The 21,134-nt window shown below is 38.9% G+C and overlaps 2 protein-coding genes across 9 annotated transcripts in view; one reads left to right on the forward strand and one right to left on the reverse strand.

The window, feature by feature from the left end:
- Positions 1–4,244, reverse strand: part of CAMKMT (calmodulin-lysine N-methyltransferase) — a 322,383-nt gene extending 318,139 nt beyond the window's left edge. Inside the window, 2 exon segments of the mRNA XM_080685227.1 lie at positions 3,876–4,036; positions 4,039–4,244. Coding sequence (XP_080541353.1) covers positions 3,876–4,036; positions 4,039–4,147 — 270 coding nt within the window. The 5' untranslated portion in view covers positions 4,148–4,244.
- Positions 4,245–4,396: 152 nt separating this feature from the next.
- The window catches only part of PREPL (prolyl endopeptidase like), a 34,212-nt gene continuing 17,474 nt past the window's right edge, over positions 4,397–21,134 (forward strand). Inside the window, exons 1-6 of one of the 8 annotated variants that reach the window (XM_080685223.1) lie at positions 4,397–4,633; positions 6,310–6,412; positions 14,903–15,025; positions 16,133–16,199; positions 16,951–17,157; positions 18,449–18,584. In XM_080685223.1, coding sequence (XP_080541349.1) covers positions 14,951–15,025; positions 16,133–16,199; positions 16,951–17,157; positions 18,449–18,584 — 485 coding nt within the window. In that variant the 5' untranslated portion in view covers positions 4,397–4,633; positions 6,310–6,412; positions 14,903–14,950. Of the gene's footprint in view, positions 4,638–5,875; positions 6,413–14,902; positions 15,026–16,132; positions 16,200–16,950; positions 17,158–18,448; positions 18,585–21,134 lie in introns of all 8 variants that reach the window. The other 7 variants (XM_080685217.1, XM_080685218.1, XM_080685216.1 and 4 more) reach the window with 7 other exon arrangements.

A 21,134-nucleotide genomic window follows, 5' to 3' on the forward strand; every position in this document is an offset into this window, starting at 1 on the left:
TGGGACACAGTGAGCATTAACAAAGATAATAGATGTAATAGAATTGAAACACATTAGTTCATGATATTTTTCAAATGCCTCACAGATGATTATGGAAGGATGCTAGAGAACCAAGTTAGTATTGAAATCAATACTATAAAGAAAGAGGCCCTAGCCAGTTTGGCTCAGTGGATAGAACATCGGACTGCAGACCAAAGGGTCCCTCCCCGGTTCGATTCTGGTCAAGGGCACATACCTAGGTTGCAGGCTCCTCCCTGGCCCGGGCCCTGGTTGGGATGCATGCGGGAGGCAATTAATCGATGTGTTTCTCTCACATTGTTATTTCTCTCTGTCTCTCCCTCTCTCTTCCACTCTCTCTAAAAATCAATGGAAAAACATCCTCAGGTGAGGATTAAAAAAAAAAAAAAAGATTTGCCAATGATATTTCAGATAAGGGTTTAATCTCCAAAATTTACAGAGAACTCATACAACTTAACAAAAGGAAGATAAATGATCCCATCAAAAAATGGGCAAAGGATCTAAATAGACACTTTTCAAAAGAGAACATACAGAAGGCCCAGAGACATGAAAACATGCTCAAAGTCACTAATCATCCGAGAGATGCAAATCAAAACAACAATGAGATACCATCTCACACCTGTCAGAAAGGCTATCATCAACAAACGACAAGTGCTGGCAAGGATGCGGAGAAAAAGGAACCCTCGGGAACTCCTGGTGGGAATGCAGACTGGTGCAGCCACTGTGGAGAACAGTATGGAGTTTCCTCAAAAAGTTAAAAATGGAACTGCCATTTGACCCAGTGATCCCACTTCTAGGAATATATCCCAAGAACCTAGAAACACCAATCAGAAAGGATATATGCACCCCTATGTTCATAGCAGCACAATCTACAATAGTTAAGATTTGGAAACAGCCTAAGTGCTCATCAGCAGATGAGTGGATTAAAAAACTGTGGTACATCTACACAATGGAATACTATGCCACTATAAAAAAGAAGGAACTTTCACCATTTGCAACAGCATGGATGGAACTGGAGAGCATTATGCTAAGCAAAATAAGCCAGTCCAAGAAATATAAATATCACATGATCTCACTCATATGTGGGATATAATGAGCAACATAATTTGATGAACAAGAATGGATCCAGAGACTAATGGCAGGGGAGGGAGGGCGTTAGAGAGCAACCAAAGGACTTGTATGCGTGCATATTAGCATAAGCAATGGACACAGACACTGGGGCGGTGGGGGCTTGCCCAGGGTGGGAATGGCTGGGGGCTGGGGGTCAAATGGGGAAAAAGGAGACATATGTAAAACTTTAGACAATAAAATAAAAAACTTCTAAACTAAAAAAAAAAAAAAAAGAAAAAAAAAGAATCAAGTACTTCTCCATCTTTCCTATATGAACTGTAATTGAGAGTCCAGTAGAAGATCAGGGGAAGTTTCTCTTTATAGTAGTTTTCCAAGTAATAAATGAAGAAGGGATAACAGAAATAGAATATCACCATTTCAACCCTCTCCTGAATTCATGAACCTAGGTAACCATCACCAAAAAAGAGAAATAACCAGACATCACTGTGATTACTGATAATAACTGTAAGAGAAAATATACAATACCATCATCTTGACCAACCAAGCCAAACAAAAAAACATCTGAATCTTCCTCCCTTGCCCCCTCCAAGAAAGAGTATATTTCTCTGCCCCTTGACCTTAGACTTAGCCAAGTATCTTACTTTAGTCAACAGGATGTTAGCAGGAGCTTAAAATGTGTTTCAGTGGTTAGGTTTGCTCTCTTATACCAACTTGGTCCAACCATGTGGACCAAGAATGTAGCAGAGCCCCTCAGCTGATCACGGCCTATGTCAGATAACTCCCAATTGGCCTACACATGCACATGCAGAATAAATGGTTGTTGTTGTATGCCACTGTAATGTTGTAGCTGTTTGTTACTCAGCAATAGCTAGCTGATGCAATACACTGAGGACTAGGTGCTATGGACCACTTAAAGACTTTCTTTACTTTAAGGTTTTCCACAACAATTGACAATATCTACAAAAAGCCAACTAGTCAGGCCCTGTGCTAGATGCAGAGGATGGAGATTCATAAAATATCTTTTCCCAGAGAAAATTCACATTCTTGTGAGAAAGATGGACTCTTATCAAATGATCATAAAGTAATGTGATTTGGGGTTCACCAGAAGAGTGAACTAAGGGTCTCAGTCCAGAGGAGTTAGTCTTCACTAAAAGAGGAGATTGAAATGGAGGCCTGAAGGATAAACATTCATTCATCAAGTAGAGAAGAAGATAAAGACTTTATGCAGAGGGCAGATGTATACTGAAACATTAAATGTCAAAGCCTGTGGGGAGTTCAAGTGGCAGTCATAGCTGAAACTTGTCTCATGTAGACAGCAATTCAGAATGAACATCAGTGCTGGTCAACCAGCATTTTTCCTATACTAAGAATCACTGAAGTCATCACATAAGATTAACTTAAGGCCCTAGTTTACTAGTTTCATAATTAGACTTTAACTGATGTTTACTTCACTACAGAAAGTTCCTATGATAATGATATATGAAGGACATTCACTTTATTATCCTACTAGAGGCCCGGTGCACAAAATCTGTGCATGGGTAGGGTCCCTAGTTCTGGCCAGCGATCAGGGCCGATCTGTGGGGCAAATGGCGGGGTGATCGGGCCCCCACTGGCACCCGCCTTGGCTGGCCTGGCGAAGCTCCGCTTGCCAACCCGCCCCCTGCCATTACGGGTCAGGGCCTGCTGGCTGGGGGCAGCTCCTGCTTTGAGCCGTCATAGAAACCGGTCTTTCTGCTATTTGGTCGATTTGCATATTAGGCTTTTATTATATAGGAGGATTTGTAACATTATTAGCAAAACCAGCTTTGGGAAGACTTCCAATGCATCAACAAAGAAATACTCTTCGAGTTATGTCATGACAGCACTGGAAGACCACCATATGCAAAGGTGACTCTGCAAACAAATAAGTGCAAACAAAATAAACCCCAAAGTCCTAACCGCACAATCTCCGGTAAAGTGGCAAGATCTGGGAAACTCTTCTGGAAAGACGTCAGAAATGGAAAGTTTCGGCTTGAGTCCAGTTTTCAGTAGGCAGCCTCAGGCAGAGGCACAATAAACAGACTTCACTTCCAGCAGTTTGTAAAGAGTCAGTGATGTCACATCGGAACTCTGACAAACCTGCTGCACACGGCTGAAGTTAGGAGCCCATAGCAGCAACTTTGCAGTAGAAGATAACCGCCAGGAAACAAACTATTCCACCTGAGACAGCCAGAACCTCACCGATCACCTCACCCTACAAGATGCGCTCGTAACTTTCACACCCCAAAAAGCAGACGGGCGGGAGGCGGCTCGTGCGACTCCCTCCACGCCCCGCGGGCACGGAAGAACTCGCGGCGACGCGTGCCACGTCCAAGTCCCAACACTGTCAACCACGCTGGTCCCCAAGACAGGGGCCAGACTTGGGGCTAGAACCAGGCTGGGAGGTAAGCAGCAAGAAGAAACCTGGGAAAGGAAATAAAACAGAAGCAGGAAAGACAAGATTGGGGCCGGGAGAGAGGGGGCGGTGGTCCCGCCCATCCGACCCGCGAGCAGGGAGACGCAGACAAATGTCTAGAACGGGATTGTCTACTTCGCTCGGAGTTTCCCAAGAACTCGGGCGTGGGCTGCCCCTTCCCGCACAACCCTACCTGGCTCCCCTCTTTTGATGGGACCCTTAGGGGAAGCAAGAAGACACGTCTGAGGTGGCTCCCGACGAAACTGTGAGGGGAGAATACCTGCCGATTGCAGCCCGATCAAGCGAGGGGAGGGGCCCCGTGCAAAGGTGAGGCTGATGGGCTCTGCCTTACCTGCCGCAGAAGCTTCCACCGGATGGCTCCTAAGGGCGAGGAGACTGCGGGGCCCGGAGCCGCGCTGCCGCCCGCCGTGCCCTCGCCCGAGGCGCGCTCAGCCTCGCTGGCCCCGGCGTCTGGGACTCGAGACTCCATCCCGCAGGTGCCACCTACACACGCGCTGCTGCCAGCACGACTCTCCCCTGCCAGGACCTGCAGACGTCTTCCCTGTCAGGACCTGTGACGCCGGTCCTCCCTCCCACTGCCCAAAGGCTCCTCGAAATCCGCATTTCCGGTTTTCGCGTCTCCTTGACAACCAGGCCCGCGCTGGTCTTGTCATTGCACCATTTTGCCGGCGGCCACGTTGAGTGAGGGCGGAGCGGAGGGCGCGGGGGCTGTGGCAGAGCTAGTAGGACGCGGCCCCTGTTTGTTTTCTTCTCCCCTGCCGCATCTCGTGCTCGGAATACTAGCAAAGAACCAAAAGGCTTGTCTTTTTGCGGGTGAAGGAACCCAGGAGACGACAGAAATGCCGTTCTTGCACACAGTAAAGATGGCGAAATCTGCGTCGTGCACGTGCTAGGCTGGGGGTGCGTAGACGGCGTGCTGCAAACCAGCCCTGGGCGGCTCTGGGTAGGCTGTGGTCCTGCGAGCTGGAGCGCGCAGACTTCGCTGGACGCGCCCGAGGTCGCACCCTCGCTCCTTCCCAAGACCTTCGGGCTGTTCGGCCTGCCTTCCCTCGTTTCGGTGTCCAGAGTCAAGACTGCCTTTCCATTTGCGTAGGTATGGGTAGCGTATGCTGGGGGGTCTCTCCCTTTTTTCCATTCCCCCCCCCACACACACACACACACCCAGCCACCCCTTAGTCCCTTGGTCCTTGCTTTTTGGCCGTGTCCCTTCACTGCCTGGCACACGGTATACCACTCCCCCTCGCACTCAAATCGCCTCATCCCTGGGGTGGAGAGTTGCACCGGGAAAACGCAGTTTCACCGGGAAAATGCAGTTTCTCCCGGGAACACCCATTCATCGGCCCCACCCCCATCCCTGTCCTTGCATAGTGTCTTCTCCCTGCGGATGAAAGGTGGGTGGATTGAGGCTGCCCGCATGGATATAGTGGTTTGGGTTGTTTATTTCCACTTATTTTGCTACTGATCCCCTATTCTTACTCTCCCGTTATTTTGCTGCGACACAGAGATTGAGGGAGGCAGGGGCGTTGGCCTGGTAGCGGATCCGAGCTGGAGTAAAACTGACGCAGTCTTGTGCCTTGGATAACCGAGGGGCGTGTGGAATACTGCATGATGACATTCTGCACTGTGCAACATACCTAGATGTTTCCTATCCTAATGCTAGTAGTCATCATGTAATGAGCGGTTACTACGTGCCAGGCACTGTATTAAGATCTTAACATAAATTGTCTCATGTTATTCTTACATCAATTCCATAGGATGAATGGTGCGGTTGTCTCAGTTTTGCAGATGAAGAAATTGAGGCACAGGTAGAAAGTGCAGGAGTGAAGACCAGAACCCAAACCTCTCTGTTAACTACTTACTAGTTTTAATTACATTGATAAGTTAGTAAGAACCAACTTCCCAAACAAATCAGAGATGCTCTCACATTTTATTTGTGCATCCTGAAGGAATTTTGTTTGTTTAGCTAAATACCTTTCTAATGGCAAAGTCAATCGTTATGTCCAATCGTTCCCTTATGTGTACAAGATTTGGAGCCAAACCATTTTGGACTTTTTGTTCTACTACTTACTCCAAGTCACCTGGGGCAATTGCTTAAACTTGCCAGAGCCACAGTTTGCTCTCCTGTAAAATGTTCATTATGTTGTTATAATAGCTACTCTATCAGGTCCTTATATAAAATCAAAGTCATTTTGCCTTTTAAAAACCCTGAGTCCCTGAGATGCCCCCATTAACTTCATGTACTTATTTGCAAATTTTTATTTTGTTTTTTGTTTCGTGTTGTGTGTGTTTTGTGTTTTTGTTGTTGTTGTTGTTTTTTGTTTTTTTTTTTAGTTTTCCCCTATGTGTACCAGAATCAGTGCTGCATAGTTTGAACGTGATAGGATTGACTTTACAAATGAAACATTTTGTCACACCTGCCAAGAAGTATGATTTGAGTGAAACTTTAACTTATACACGTTTTCAGATATTTTTAACCTGAGTTCTCAGCTGTCTGCAGTTATTCATTACCTGAGGGGTGCATGACCCTGAAGGGGGGGATAAGAACTGCAGATTTTAGGTACTCTGAGAACCCACTACTGTATAATCAGACCTATGAAATCACTTGTGCTGGCAGCCCCAAAGCAAGCCTAAACCAGGGACTTTGATATCATGCAGCAGAAGAGCAAATTATTTCTCCAAGCTTTGAAGTATAGTATTCCTCACCTTGGGAAATGCATGCAGAAACAGCACTTGAATCACTGTAACTTCGCTGATCATTATTACAGTAGAATAAAATTGAAAAAATACCACCTAACCAAGTGTCTGCAGAATAAGCCCAAGATATCAGAGTTAGCAAGAAACATTCCAAGTCGGAGCTTCTCATGTAAGGTATGGACTGTTTAAGTTTACCTATCTGTAGGTCATTAAGATTAATTTTAGCCTAAAGATAATTCTAGTTTGATTTTTTTAATGTCTATAATTGTCTATAGTCAAATTAAGTATAAAAGAATATATATTTATAGAGTTCTAATTTAATATATAAAAATACAGATTCATGTAATGATTCACCTTAGAAATTCCTTAGTGTGCCTACCAATGTAATTCAAAGTATAATTCAGTTTTCTAAAATTCCTAGAATATCATAATAGCTCTTAATAAAATCTAATATTATAGTAATTGTTTTCTGAATACCAAATTAGTAAACTTCAGTAAAGGCCTTTGTACTTTTGTGTTACTTCTGTGTAAAAAAAAAATGGAAAGGAAAAGAAAAAAAAAGACTTGCATTTTTGACCATTTGGGTCCTTTAGGAAGATGCTTTCAGACTATTGTGCTTTGGCCAGACCCCAAGCTGCATTCATGACGTCTACCTTGAGAACCCAATTGCCCTTATATGTAGAGTAACACATCCGGGTTTGCCTGGGATGGTCCCAGTCTACACCTGTTGTCCCTGTGTAATTATTAATAGTGTCTCCTTTCCTCTCAAAGTGTCCTGGTTAGATGGTAAATCATATGTTCATCCTACTTGTTTGAGATTGAATTATTTATTCTGCTGCTGCTTTGAAATACCTACCCTACCCTATGCTTGTTATACTTCCAATATTTTATTATCTTAATTTCTGGTTTTAACTGTTTTGTTGCATACTGAGTTTTCTTCTTACTCTGTTTTTACTTCCTCTTTTTTATTGTAGTTAAATATACATCATATAAAATTTGCTATTTAAACCCTTAAGTGTAATTTAATAACAATTTCATTCACAATGTTATACAGCCATCACCACTCTCTATTTCCAAAACCCTTTCATCACCCAAAAACATATACCCATTAAGCAATATCCTACCTTTTTTGAGCCCCTGGTAACCTTTAATCTACTTGGTCTTTATGAATTTGCCTATTCTAGATAATTCATCTACAGTAAGTAGAATCATAATATTTACCCTTTTGTGTTTGGTTTATTTCACTTAGCATAATATTTTTAAGGTTCATCCATGTTGTAGCATATATCAGAACTTTATTCCTTTTTATGGCTGAATAATATTCCATTATATGTCTATACCACATTTTATTTATACATTCATCTACCAATAGACACTGGAGCGAATTCTTCTAATTTTAGAAATGATTTTTTAATATTATTTTACTCGGTTTATCTGTGTTTTTTATTTAATTCTTGCTCTTTTAACTAATACTTATGGGTTTTGTGTATGATTTTTTGTTTTTTGTTTTTTTGCTTTTAACTTTTTATCAGTTAGTCCCTAGAGTTTTACTCCTTACATGTTTTTATTGCATGTTTTATCACTCCTTACATTTTAGTCTTTCAAATTATTTTTCTTTTTATAGCATCTTAATTTAGCGCTTCAATTCTTTCTATAAATTCTTTTTTTTTTTTAAGATCTAATTGGCTTTATTAGGTAATTCCTGAAAGGGACAGCATCCCATCTAGCAACTGGAAGGTGCTCCCTCATGCAGAAATTCTTTATGCCTTCCTTTTATTTCATTTTTACCTTTGTGTGTACTACACACACGTGTAACTTTAGCATACTTTAGAAAGATAAACTTAAATTTTACCGATTGGACACATTTTAGACCTTTAGATCATTTTATTTTGTATGTGTTTAGAACATTTTGTCATCTTGTGCTTTTATGTTGAGTCTTAGTTTATAAATAGTAGGCAGGAATTACCATCAGAGTTACAGCTGTGATACTAGGTCACACTCTGTGCAGGAGATTGACTTTTTCCCCTCCATTTGTCCCTGAAGCAACTTGTCAATTCTCTTTAGTAGATACCTATCACCTAGAAACTTTATCTTGATTTGGTAACTCCAAGTTAAGGGGCTCTTTTAGTAATTCTTTTGCCTAGTAAAGTGGTCCTGCTTTCATATGTCAACCATTCCCTCTTGAGAAAGGATAAGGTCTAAAAGCTGTGATCTCTGTTCTTAATGGTCACTGGGACCTGGAGAAGCTGTGAAGAGGCCTAGAGCCAAGAATGCACATTTCCTTTCAACAAGCATTCACTCAGTTTCAATTTTGTCCATTCTCATGGGTGCAATAAAGAAGAAAAAGTAATTAGTCCCTATAGACAAAACATATTTGCTTAAAGTACAAACCTATTTATATAAGGTAATGTTTTCCTGGCTTTCCTTCTACCTTACCAACCTATCCTCACTCTCCTTTTCTAACTTTTCTTTCATGTGACCTCTAAATTTTGGAGTTTCTCGGAGCTTAGGCCTGGCCCCCTTTTCTCTCTTCTTAAGTAATTTTATCCATAGTGGATTTAAATACCATAGCAGTTATCTTCGTTCCAAAGTCCCCTTCGAGCTGCACATCGTGGACATCTCACTTTTTCAAACTGTGTCCACAGTTGAACTTCAACTCTTCCAACCCCGACTCAACTTGACTTTTTCTATGCTCAGTTATTCAAACCGGAACACAGGAAAACATTGTTTATCCCTCCTGTTCCTTTACCGTGCCATCACATCCATTAACAGTGTATCCTGAATTAGCTTCATGATTTTTACCACATAGGCTATTATTTAACTATTTTAGTCTAATCAACCTGTCTTATCCCAAGGAATAATACTCAGTAAATCATCAGTCTGATGTGTTAGTTATATTCTTTCTAATAAATTGTTCATATCCAAATTATGTATACCATCATGCCTGAGATGTTTTCAGAAACACTGCATTAACTTCCAAAATACATACTGAATCTGTTCATGTTTCTCCATCTCTGTCATCGTCTCAGTCATCTTTCACCTGGACCACTGGTAAAGCCTCCTAACCAGATTTTCTGCTTGTCTTCTTCCCTTTTCCTTATTTGTGTGTGCGTGTGTGTGTGTGCGTGTGTGTGTGTGTGTGTTGTTGACATCCCCATTTTCTCCCTTTTGCCCGCTCCACCCAGCCCCACCCCACCCCAGGCCTTCACCACATTATTGTCTGTGTCCATGGCCTATGCATATATGTTCTTTAATTAATGTCTTTCCCTTATTCTTTTGCTTGTGGATATCCACTTATCCCAGCACCATCTATTGAAAAGATCTTTTCCTAGGGAACTGTCTTAGCACCCTTGTTGAAAATCTATTAACCATAAATCAAATATAAATCTGGGAGGCCTCAGAATATAAATAGCATTTAAGGTCGTGAGGCTAGATGAGATCACCAAGGGAATTAGTGCGAACTGTAGTCCAGGGAGTGCCAATGTTAAGCCAGAGAGTAGAGAAGGAACCAGCTCAGAGAGAAAAAGGGCAGTGAAATGGGAGCAAAACAATGAGAATGAGGTGTCCTGGGAGCCAAGTGAAGAAAAGGAAGTGTTCAGCTGTGCCATGATACTGATAACTCAAATAGTGTAAATACCTAGAAGTAACTGTGTCCTTTCTGTGCAGTACGGGGACTGCAGTGGGTCATCATTGATTTTGACAAGAGCAATCAGTAGAATGAGAAGGGCAGAAATCTATTGGACTCCTGAGAAGGGGGAAGAGAGGAATTGGGGCAGGGAGCAAATGAACAATTACTTTGTTTCATTTTAAGAATCACTTTAGAATAACAATATAAACAGCAAATATAACTAGATATTTTAAATGAATATAATGAAGATTCTTGAGAAGTATTTCACAGATACTAAATAAGATGTGTACTGCCCCACCGGTATGGCTCAGTTGGTTGATCCATTATCCCATACACAAGGGGTTGTGAGTTCCATTCCAGGTCAGGCACATGCCCAGGTTGAGGGTTCAATCCCCAGCTGGAGTATGTGCAGTAGGCAACTGATTGATGTTTCTCTTTCTCTTCCTTCCTCTTTCTAAAAACAGTAAAATAAAAATGTGTACTAATATGAATATACTTTGGGTATGTTATTTACAGATTTGCTATGGTCCTGTTTCAAACAATAGGGAGACCATTTATCAAGTCAGGGAAGTTCCTCTCAATTCCTAATTTAAGGTTTTATTATTTTTTAAAGTGTGGGGGTTTTTTTCTCCTGTTTTAATTGAAATTGCCCTAAGATTTACCTCCTTTATCTGTGTTAGATTACATTGATACATTTTTCTAATGTTGAACTATCCTTTTACTCTTAAGATAAATCCTTCTTGGTCACTCAGGGTTTCATTACTGTTATTGTTTTTGTTTTGTGCTATTTCTTTCTTTCTTTATTTATTTAAAATATATTTTTTATTGATTTCAGAGAGGAAGGCAGAGGGAAAGATAGAAAAATCAATGATGAGAGAGAATTATTGATTGGCTGCCTCCTGCATGTCCCCTACGGGGGATCGAGCTGCAACCAGGCATGTGCCCTTGCCCAGAATCGAACCTGTGACCCTTCAGTCTGCAGGCCGACGCCCTATCCACTGAGCCAAACCAGCTTGGGCATGTTTTGTGCTTTTTAAAAATACATTGATTTATTTTAGATTTGTAAATCTATATTTTATAGTAAGATTGATTTTTGTCATATATTGTGATTGTCCAGTTTTAGTTTCAAGGTTCTCTTAGCCTGATAAAATTAGTTGAGTAGTTTTAAGTAGTAGGCATTTTTTTCTTAAATAGTAGTTGACATATGAAAAGATTATCTGTTCCTTGAAGATTCAAGAAAGCTACCTTTGAAAGTATGCATTTTATCTATGTTTTCTAATGTAGTGGCATAAAGAACTTTGTGATTTTAAAAAATCTATTATATCTCTAATTATGCGATGTTTATGCCTTTTTTAAGTCACAGTTGCTATACATGTCTTTTTTAGTACATTTTTCAAAGAACCAATTTTGTATTTTGTTGATCCTCTCTTTACTTTCGTCAATTGCATTAAACAAATTAATTTTATTTCTTTTCTTCTACTCCCTTTAGGTTTACTCTTCTCTTTTTCCTTCTTAAATTAAAATGCTTTGTATCTGCAGATACATAATGTCATATTGTCCCACTATTAATGATGCTATCTATGCTAGATCATTTTGGTTAGGGAGATAAATCCTTGTTCTCTCCATTGTTAAAGGAGCAATATTCCCTTTGCAATACCAAGTAATCAGTAGGGTAATACTTTGGTACTGTGCAAATATTGTATTATGCAACATAATTTCACCTAATGAGTTTAACAACCACTAATGATCTTTACCCCAATCAGTTCTTTCACTGGGGCTTGTTAATGATTTTCTAATTCTATTATTCTTTCTACATTTATTAGCTTGTATGATTTCATAAAGAAGAGCTTCCTTTTTTGTTGTGCCCTCTTTTTATTTTAGTTTAGTGGGGAGGTTTTTTTGCTTGTTTTCAAGTTATTGTGAATTTTTTCAGTGTATTATAATAAATTATAGTCATTATTCTTTTTGATGCTCCAATTGTCATTGTGGCTAGTAGGAACCCCTTCAAACTGGCCCTTGTCTCCTTTGACAAGTCTCCATTAATCTTGGAGCATTTCCTTGCTTTCTGGCAGATGTCCTAAGCCTACTTTTTACTCTTCCCTGCCCAAGACTTGGAATTAGCCATTTATTAATGGCATCATCCTAACTAAAAGCGGTCTAGTATCCTTCTACAGTGCCATTTTTCCATCTTTAGAGTTAACCATTTTTGCATAATGAAGTTTACACATTCCATTCTCCTGTATGTTTTCAGTGCTAAAATGGTTTTGTGGTGGGCCACCTGAGAAATGGGGAGCAGTGCTTCTTTTTCCACTAACGGCATGATAATGTATATGCAACCTTCTTAAGCTATCCTCACCTCAGCTCCGTTAGGTAATATATACCCTTGAAACCAGTAGACTGTTAATGTATTAAGATACTTGGCTAGCCCAGCCAGGTGTGGCTCAGCAGTTGAGTGTTGACCCAGGAACCAAGGGGTCACAGGTTAAATTCGGTCAGGGCATATGCCCGATTTGCAAGCTGGATCATTGATGATTCTCTCTCATTGTTGATGTTTCTCTCTCTCTCCCTCTCCCTTCCTCTCTGAAATCAATTAAAATATGTATTTTTTTATTTAAAAAAGATACTTGGCTAAATTGGATAGGTTTTGCTGCATACCCTAATGATATTGCTAGCTGACACGGAAATGAATGCAAGCTTAAAAAACATAGTGGGTATTGTTGGGGCAGAATTAAAACCAAAGCAAGTTGGTGTACTTGATGAATATTAGATAAAAATCTGTTTCCCTGGGTGTAATTATTTTTAGGAATTATTTACAAGGCTTTTGAAAGCTACTTGCCTTTTGTTAAGGCAGTTAAAAATCCTGTTGCTTTCAGAGTTATTTTGATTCAGATAAGCTCAGTTTATTTGAACTTTTGACAGAGAAAAAAGTTAAGAATGTAAAGTAAGTTTCACTAAGAGGGCAGGTATTGGGCCAACCTCTGTTGCCTTTAGCCTGTGTTGGCTGTGCCTCTCCAGCCCAGCTCCCTGACCTGAAATGCGCAAGGAGCTGCCAGATGGTAGACACAGGTACTCTTCGTAGCTATGCTGACTGCTTTAAAAAGTTCTAATAGGAATTATGGATCAGATAAGCATGTATCTGCAAATGAAAAGGCAGAGCCTATTGCTAAGTTACAGTTTCAGGAGAGATTTCTAGTGATCTTCTAATTTGTGTTTTAGGTGATGGTAGGACATTATTGATATAGGTATTTTGCCTCACAGCTCTAAAGATGGACTCTAGATTTGGTAAAAATGCAAAAAATATAAATGAAAAATAAACAATGAAAAAGGCCTCCAGCTTTTGGACTTCACATAATTACTCAGGGATAATAATTATAAGATTGAAGTCCAGGCTGAATGATTTAGACTACCATAACAACCATTGTTGCTAATTTGAATCTAATCCAAATCAAAAGCATCTCAAAACTTCTAAAGGAAAAACTTTGTGAAAATGATTGTTTTTCCATTTAATGTTTTCTATTTTAGTTGCATGTTTAATTTTAGATTGTAAACGCTTTATGATATAAGCTATATTTATAGCCTACATTTTCTAAAGTGTTGGTAAAGTACCATGGACACACTTGTGCAGTAAATATTTACCAGCTGTTGGAGGTCCTTACCAAAGGCTTAATACCCCTCTGGCACAAATCACTGTACAGTTGTCATCTTTGGCAGGAACTTGACATTGAAAATCTTGGCTAGAATTCTTTTGCTTAAGGCAAGCCTATGAGTGTTAAATTATTAAACTCTTTTTTAACAACTGAGGTTTTACCTTATATAAATTTTAATACTTTATATGGTATTTGTGTGCTAACTAGAGGTCAACTAAAGCTCATAGCTTATTAGATACTCCCAATAAAATAGAGTGCTTATTTAGCTTTCATTGGTATCTCTATTCATGTTCATTAATTTTCCATTACTTTCCCTTGTTCTTCCTTTTATACGGTGAATATATTATTTTTTACTTAAACTCAAAGAAAAGCTCTGTTTTATAAAGGATTAATTCATCTTTTGATCTGATCAACAGTTCTATTTGGGGAACTCTTTATCCCCATGAGAGAAGAAGATTATGGCTAATGATCCAATGTAGGATAAATTTTTTACCGTAACTCCTGCTGTGAATAAAGAGTGAACATTTATTAATAAAAATGATGTCTTCCTCTCCCATCAATATATCACTCCCTTTAGGAGGTATTTTATTTTATTTTTTTATTCTTATTTTTATTGATTTCAGAGAGAAAGGGAGAAGAGAGAGAGAGAGATAGAAACATCAATGATGAGAGAAAATAATCGATTCACTGCCTCCTGCACACCCCCCACTGGGGATCAAGTTAGCAACCCAGGCATGTGCCCTGACCGGGAATTGAACCATGACCTCCTGGTTCATGGGCCGATGCTCAACCACTGACCCACGCTGGCTGGACAGGAGGTATTTATTATTTTAGTGCTGGATAAAATTCAGTAGACTTTTTTTTGTACCTCCAAGTCCTGATAATTAAATATGTAAGTTTTCATAGGATTTCCTTTACTGCTTAATTTTCTATAAACCTTTCCCATAGTATTGCTGAACATTCTCCAGTGCTTCTTAGTAATTCTGCACCTTAAGGTTTTATCCATTTAAATTAATAGTTTAAACATTGGGGGGTGAGGGCATGTATGGGAGTGGGGTGGGGGGGGGCAATGGTAAGATATGTACACATATAATACCTTAATAAAAATTTGGAAAAAAAATAAAATAAAATAAAAATAAAAATAAATTAATAGTTTAGATATAAGTATCCACCTCATTGTCTTTGTTTACATTTTTAAATGAAAAAGATGAGATCATTTATTGAGCTTGAGAAACGACATTTAAGATCTTTGAAATGCATACTATTTCATAGGTAAAGACCTAACATTGTAGTACTTGCATGAAAAGGAATTAAGAAATATCTTTTAAAAGCCAAGATATTTTTCCCTAGTTGGAAATATTATGATCATATCAATAAAACTTTTTCCAGGATATTCTGCCTATTAAACAAGAAAACGAAAAACCCCTTACAGAAAACATGGATGCATTTGAAAAAGTGAGAACAAAATTAGAAACACAGCCACAAGAAGAATACGAAATCATCAATGCAGAGGTAGGATATTTATGATTTTTTTTTAACTGATATTACCAGTCAGGATGTAAATGAACTACCTTGTGATTTATAGGCATAATCCCACATCAGAAGTAGACTGCTTTTGGCCTTTAAATATGCTTAAAAACTTAAAAGAACAAAGAATAAGTGTGATCCTTAATGTAAATTATAAATGTCAAAACCAAGGTGAATTTTCAAGCATATTTTGTTAATTCTAGTTTTTGGAAAAAAACAATTCTGTTTTAAATTTTTAAAAATAATTCCAAATGTAAGTTCAAATAAAACTAAGTCATATTTCTTTCTTATTAGAAAAGTATTTGATTGCTCTATCTACACTTTTTTTAATGAAAAGAAATTCACTGTAAGTTGTGTTGTATGGAAGTCAAATATTTGTTTGACTGTTTTATGGTTACCACAATCAATTACATTCAATATATAGGTACTACATAGGAGCACTATTCATTCTCTCAGTTTCATACTGTCTATATCTGTCACCCACGGAGAAGAATATGCTTTGTGTAAAATCAAGACCATGAACAGTTGGTGGTGACAGCATATTTGAGAGGAAAGAATCTCAGAAAGTTATTGACAGGGTTTTCAGCCCAATCTGAGCCACAGTCTTCTCACCTACATCATTCTGGATTATCTTAAAGATGCCCCTTGATCTCTGTTAATGGAGTCCCACTGTAGAGATGTAGGATGTTCCCAAAATACAGCTACGTGCTTTGTACAGTCATGAGAACCAACATAGATTGTATTACGTCTTCTCTTTGTTGCCTCTTTCATTTGTGTATAAGAAATTCCTTCAAAAAAATAAATAAATAAATAAATAAATAAATAAATAAATAAAAATAAAAAATAAAAAAGAAATTCCTTCAGTGATTGTGGACACATGAAAACCATCTTAACCACTATGTTGTAAAAAGTGATCCATTTTATAGTTTTTATGTGTTCATTTATAAACTTCAACATGCTTTTATGAAAGATCCCATTTCTTCATCTTGACTAGTTAGAACATTAAACAATTAAATTCAATCATGCTTAAATTGTTAAATTATTTATTATGTATTATTATTAAATAAACCATTTATTTCTTTTTATTGTCAGGTTAAACATGGAGGTTTTGTTTACTACCAAGAAGGCTGCTGCTTGGTGCGTTCAAAAGATGAAGAAGGTATACCACAGTTTTTCCTTTTAACATACTCTGATTTTTCAGATTTCACATTTTTCATAGGAAATTAGATATTAATTCTCAATGGCATAGAAAATTTTTTTAGATTGTTTCTGAATTTTTATTAAATGGCTAGTTTTTAATATCTGAGTTTGTTTAAGATATAGTTTACAGCCACACTCAAAGCTTTGATAGGAAGAATGGAGATAGGAACCAGCATTTTTTGAGCATCTGCTATATCCCAGGTACTGTACTAGCTACAATTAGTCGATGTCATTTACATTATCTTTCTAGGTTCTATAGGGTCTTTAAATACTAGGCTATAATGGTATTGAATAATATCACATAAGTTGATGCATAGTATAATATGGACTAGCATAGGATAATATTAAATAACTAATGCCAGTTTCTGTGCAAATCAAGCTGCCATCAATGCTACAGGAAACCAGAATATAGCTTCTTACAGAAGAGGAATGCTAATTTTTTTTTTTTCAATCCTCACCTAAGGATATTTTTATTGATTTGACAGAGAGGAAGAGGGGGAGAGAGAGAGAAAGAGAGAGAAACGGTTGCCTCCTGCATTTGCCCCGACCGGGAATGAAACCCACAATCCTTTTTGTGACACAAGACAATGCTCAACCAGCTGAGCCACCCAGAAAGGCAGATGAATGCTAATTTAAGACATTGAAATACAGTTTAAAATATTTTTAAGTACATCTGTGGCATTATCTCTTTCATCCTTTTCTTTATGCAGCAGATAGTGATAATTACGAGGTTTTGTTCAATTTGGAGGAACTTAAATTAGACCAGCCTTTCATTGATTGTATCAGAGTTGCTCCTGATGAAAAATATGTAGCTGCCAAGATAAGAACGGAAGATTCTGAAGCATCTACCTGTATAGTCGTGAAGCTCAGTGATCAGCCTGTCATGGAAGCTTCTTTCCCCAATGTGTCCAGTTTTGGTAAGCCACCAACCACAACAATCTTCTATTTGACAAAGCAACGGTAGAGAATTGTTCACACTTTTGAAACATTTTATTTGCCCATGAGAGTGAATGAGAAAGTGAGTGCCTGACCCATTTACCCTTGTGGTCTCCACTCCTTACTATGTGCCTCTTATTTGAGGGACCGCCCCTTCTTTAATTATATATTCGATAGCAAATTACCCAGGGCCACTACTAAGAGAAACTTCGGAACATGTCGTCGAACTAACTTATTCATCAGTAGAAGTTTTGATATTTTTACTAATAGAACCAACTTTAAATGTTATCATTGATCATTGAGTAATACCTGTCTATACCTTATCCTCCTTTTTCATTTTCCATCATAAATTTCCCCATTGTTTTATAACTAGATGCTTTTGCAATGAATTGAAATTATACCCTATCTAATTGATCCTAACACATAAATTTGGTACATTTTAACCTCTCTTAAAATCAGGATGCATATTATACAACGCTGCCTTACAGTAACTGTCAGCCAGGTGGCAGTCACGATGTCATTGTGTGAAAACTTCTACTGACAGCTTCTGGTAAGATCAGGAAAACCCCAGCTTTAAAGTATATCTGGTAGTCTGAGATATCCTGTGGCTTGAAAGCAGACAGAAAACATTTAGGCATGAGAGAAAATGATCTAATGTTTCCTCATACTTAAAGTTAGAGGTTTTAGATTTAAACATAATTTATCTCCTGAAAACAAATATGACTTTACCAAAGTCTTCCCTAAATATTGAACATTCATTCCTCTCCTATTTAGAAACTTTAGTGTCCTGTTATCATATATAATGTGATATATGATAACAACTTGAAAACTTAGAATTGAGATAGTATAATATTTTATTCTCTGGAAAGCTCTTAGGTTTATATAACACAAGTTCTATACAGTTGAACCTATGTTAGATTTAGATTTCCAGGGATAAACTTACACATCTCTTTTCTTTGGCACTCAAACTTAGAATGCACTGTGCCTTTTTTTAAAAAACATTTTTATTGATTTCAGAGAGAAAGGAAGAGGGAGAGAGATAGAAACATCAATGATGAGAGAGAATCATTGATTGGCTGCCTCCTGCACACCCCCAACTGGGGATCGAGCCCACAACCCGGGCATGTGCCCTTGACCAGAATCGAACCTGGGACTCTTTGGTCCGCAGGCCGATGCTCTATCCACCGAGCCAAACTGGCTAGGACTGTGCCTTTTTTAAAAAACTGTAAGTAGTTGGCTATGTATAATTCATTAATTTTTTTTTTTTCCCAGAATGGGTAAAGGATGAAGAAGATGAGGATGTTTTATTCTATACCTTTCAGAGGAACCTTCGCTGTCATGATGTGTATCGAGCCACTTTTGGTGAAAACAAACGTAATGAACGTTTTTACACAGAAAAAGACCCAAGGTACTAGAATAATACAATTAAATCTTTTTCTCCAAAGTATTTCTCCATTTATCTAAAGTGCTGCTCTTGGTTGACTTAAAATGTTGATTTTGGCTGGAAACAGATATAATATTGTAATTATTCTTTTTTGTAAGTTGTTTATATTCAAAACTGGAGTTTAGGCATATTCAAACTCCAGAGTAAACACAAATACATCCTTAGACTGCAAATGATGAGTTACTCACATTCTCTCTCAACTGTGACACATGAGAGGAGTTGTTGATTGAACATTTAATAGGGTTGTCACATAGCAATTATAAATCTCTCGTAAGTCAGATACCATGGTATCAGTTGCACAGAATTCACTACTCATTTCATAGAGATTATCTGAATTTTAAAATTGCTTTGCTTTGAGCCATGATGGCCATTGGTCCTTCCCCGGTACTTTGGTAATTCCTTCTTAAAGCTACTTGTCTTTATTTCCTTGTAATCTCCAGGACTCATGCCTTATCTTACCACTTAAGCTTGGAAGGAAATGATGGTAAATGTATCTGGCAAAATTCCTTGTAATTGAGAAACAATTTTTTTCTTAACACAAGGATCCTGTCACTTCGTATATCATTAAACAATATAGTTGGGACAATATCTGAACAGATTTTGCAAGGAAAAAAAAGGGGGATTTAATACTAAATAAATTTATGGCAGTGAAGTCAATATCAAAAACAAGAAAATTAACTCTTCGTTTCATAAGAGCTGGCAAGGATCTTAAAGGAAATCTTAAAAAAAAAAGAAAGAAAATCTTGTACAACTCCTAATTAATTAATAGTAATAATCTTAGGTCTAAAGGAATTACATTATTCCAGGCCATAGAACTAACATTCTTGGGCCAGTGATATAGTCATTGCTTTTTTTCTGATGATGATTGTTTTAATGAGATTGATTTTTAATGATCATAAAGACTGTGTAACTAATGTTGGGGGAGATATTGATATTATGTGACATAAAAAAATGCAAAATCCTGCCATGGCTGGTGTGGCTCAGTTGGTTGGAGTGTCATTCCATATGCTGAAAGATTTCAGGTTGATCCCTGATCTTGATGCATATGGGAGGCAACTGACTGATTCTCTTTCCCACTCTCCCTCTCTCTCTCTCCCCCGCTCCCTTTACCCTCTCTCTAAATCAATCAGCATGTCTTCAGGTGAGGATTTTTTTAAAAAAGCAGAATCCTTAATTGCATGTATATTTTAATTACATCTATTTAAAAACATGAATGAAATACAAATAAACCTTAAAAGAAAAAATAGAAAAATTAAAATAATTACATTAATTTTTTTTTTTAATGTGTTAGGTTAGTGGAATTGTGAGGAATTTTCTTCCTGACTGTTGATCGGTTTTGTTATAAAAACTAGGAGAATAGGAAATTCAGCATGTATACAGAGGAAAAACAAAATAACTGTATCCCTTTCTAAACTATACTAGTAAAAGAGTAATATGCTAATTAGACCAGATAGACTGGACGTCTTCCCGACGTCATTCTGGACGTCCTTCCTGACAAAGCCAGGGCCTGGGCGGCACCGCCTGGGGTCCTGGGTGCCTGCCCGGGCGAAGCCGGCCTGGGGTCCTGGGTGCCTGCGGCCAGCCAGAGGAGGGCAGCTTGGGTCTCAGGTTTAGGGGCCAAGGCAGAGGCTATTAGGGGCGATCAGGCAGGCAGGCGGGCGAGTGGTTAGGGGCAAACAGGCAGAGGCGGTTGGGGCGATCAGGCAGGGAGGCAAGCAGTTAGGGGTGATCAGGCAGGCAGGCGAGCGGTTAGGGGCCATCAGGCAGGCAGGCGAGCAGTTAGGGGCCACCAGGCAGGCAGGCGAGTGGTTAGAGGCGATGAAGCAGGCAAGCGAGCAGTTAGGGGCGATCAGGCAGGCAGGCAAGCAGTTAGGGGCGACCAGGCAGGCAGGCAAGCAGTTAGGGGCGACCAGGCAGGCAGGCAAGCAGTTAGGGGCAACCAGGCAGGCGAGCAGTTGGGGCATCAGGCAGGCAGGCAGAGGCAGTTAGGGGCAATCAGGCAGGCAGTCGAGCAGTTAGGAGCCAGTGGTCCCAGATTGCGAGAGGGATGTCCAACTGCCTGCGGGATTGGGCCTAAACCAGCAGTTGGAAATCCCCTGAGGGGTCCCGGATTGCGAGAGGGTGCAGACCAGGCTGAGGGACGGACACACACACACACACACACACACACACACACACACACCCCGTGCACAATTTCGTGCACTGGGCCTCCAGTAATTACATATTCCTCTAGGAAGTTTATTTCTTCTTCTGAGCAAAAAGCCCTATAAACTATTAATGAGATTGAGAGTGAGATGATGTCTGTACTTTACCTTGAAATACATTCAAAAACAGATGGATAGATGATGCATAGATATGTGATGTTGATATTTACATATTTATATATACATATCAAAATGTTAATGATTGAATCTCAGTGGTGGGTATATAGACATTTACCATACATTTCTTTCAACTTTTCTGCATGTTTGAAAAATGTTCATAATAAAATGTTAGAGAAAAATTATTTTTAAT

Source organism: Plecotus auritus, assembly GCF_963455305.1.
Source record: "Plecotus auritus genome assembly, chromosome: 8".
NCBI lineage: Eukaryota > Metazoa > Chordata > Mammalia > Chiroptera > Vespertilionidae > Plecotus > Plecotus auritus.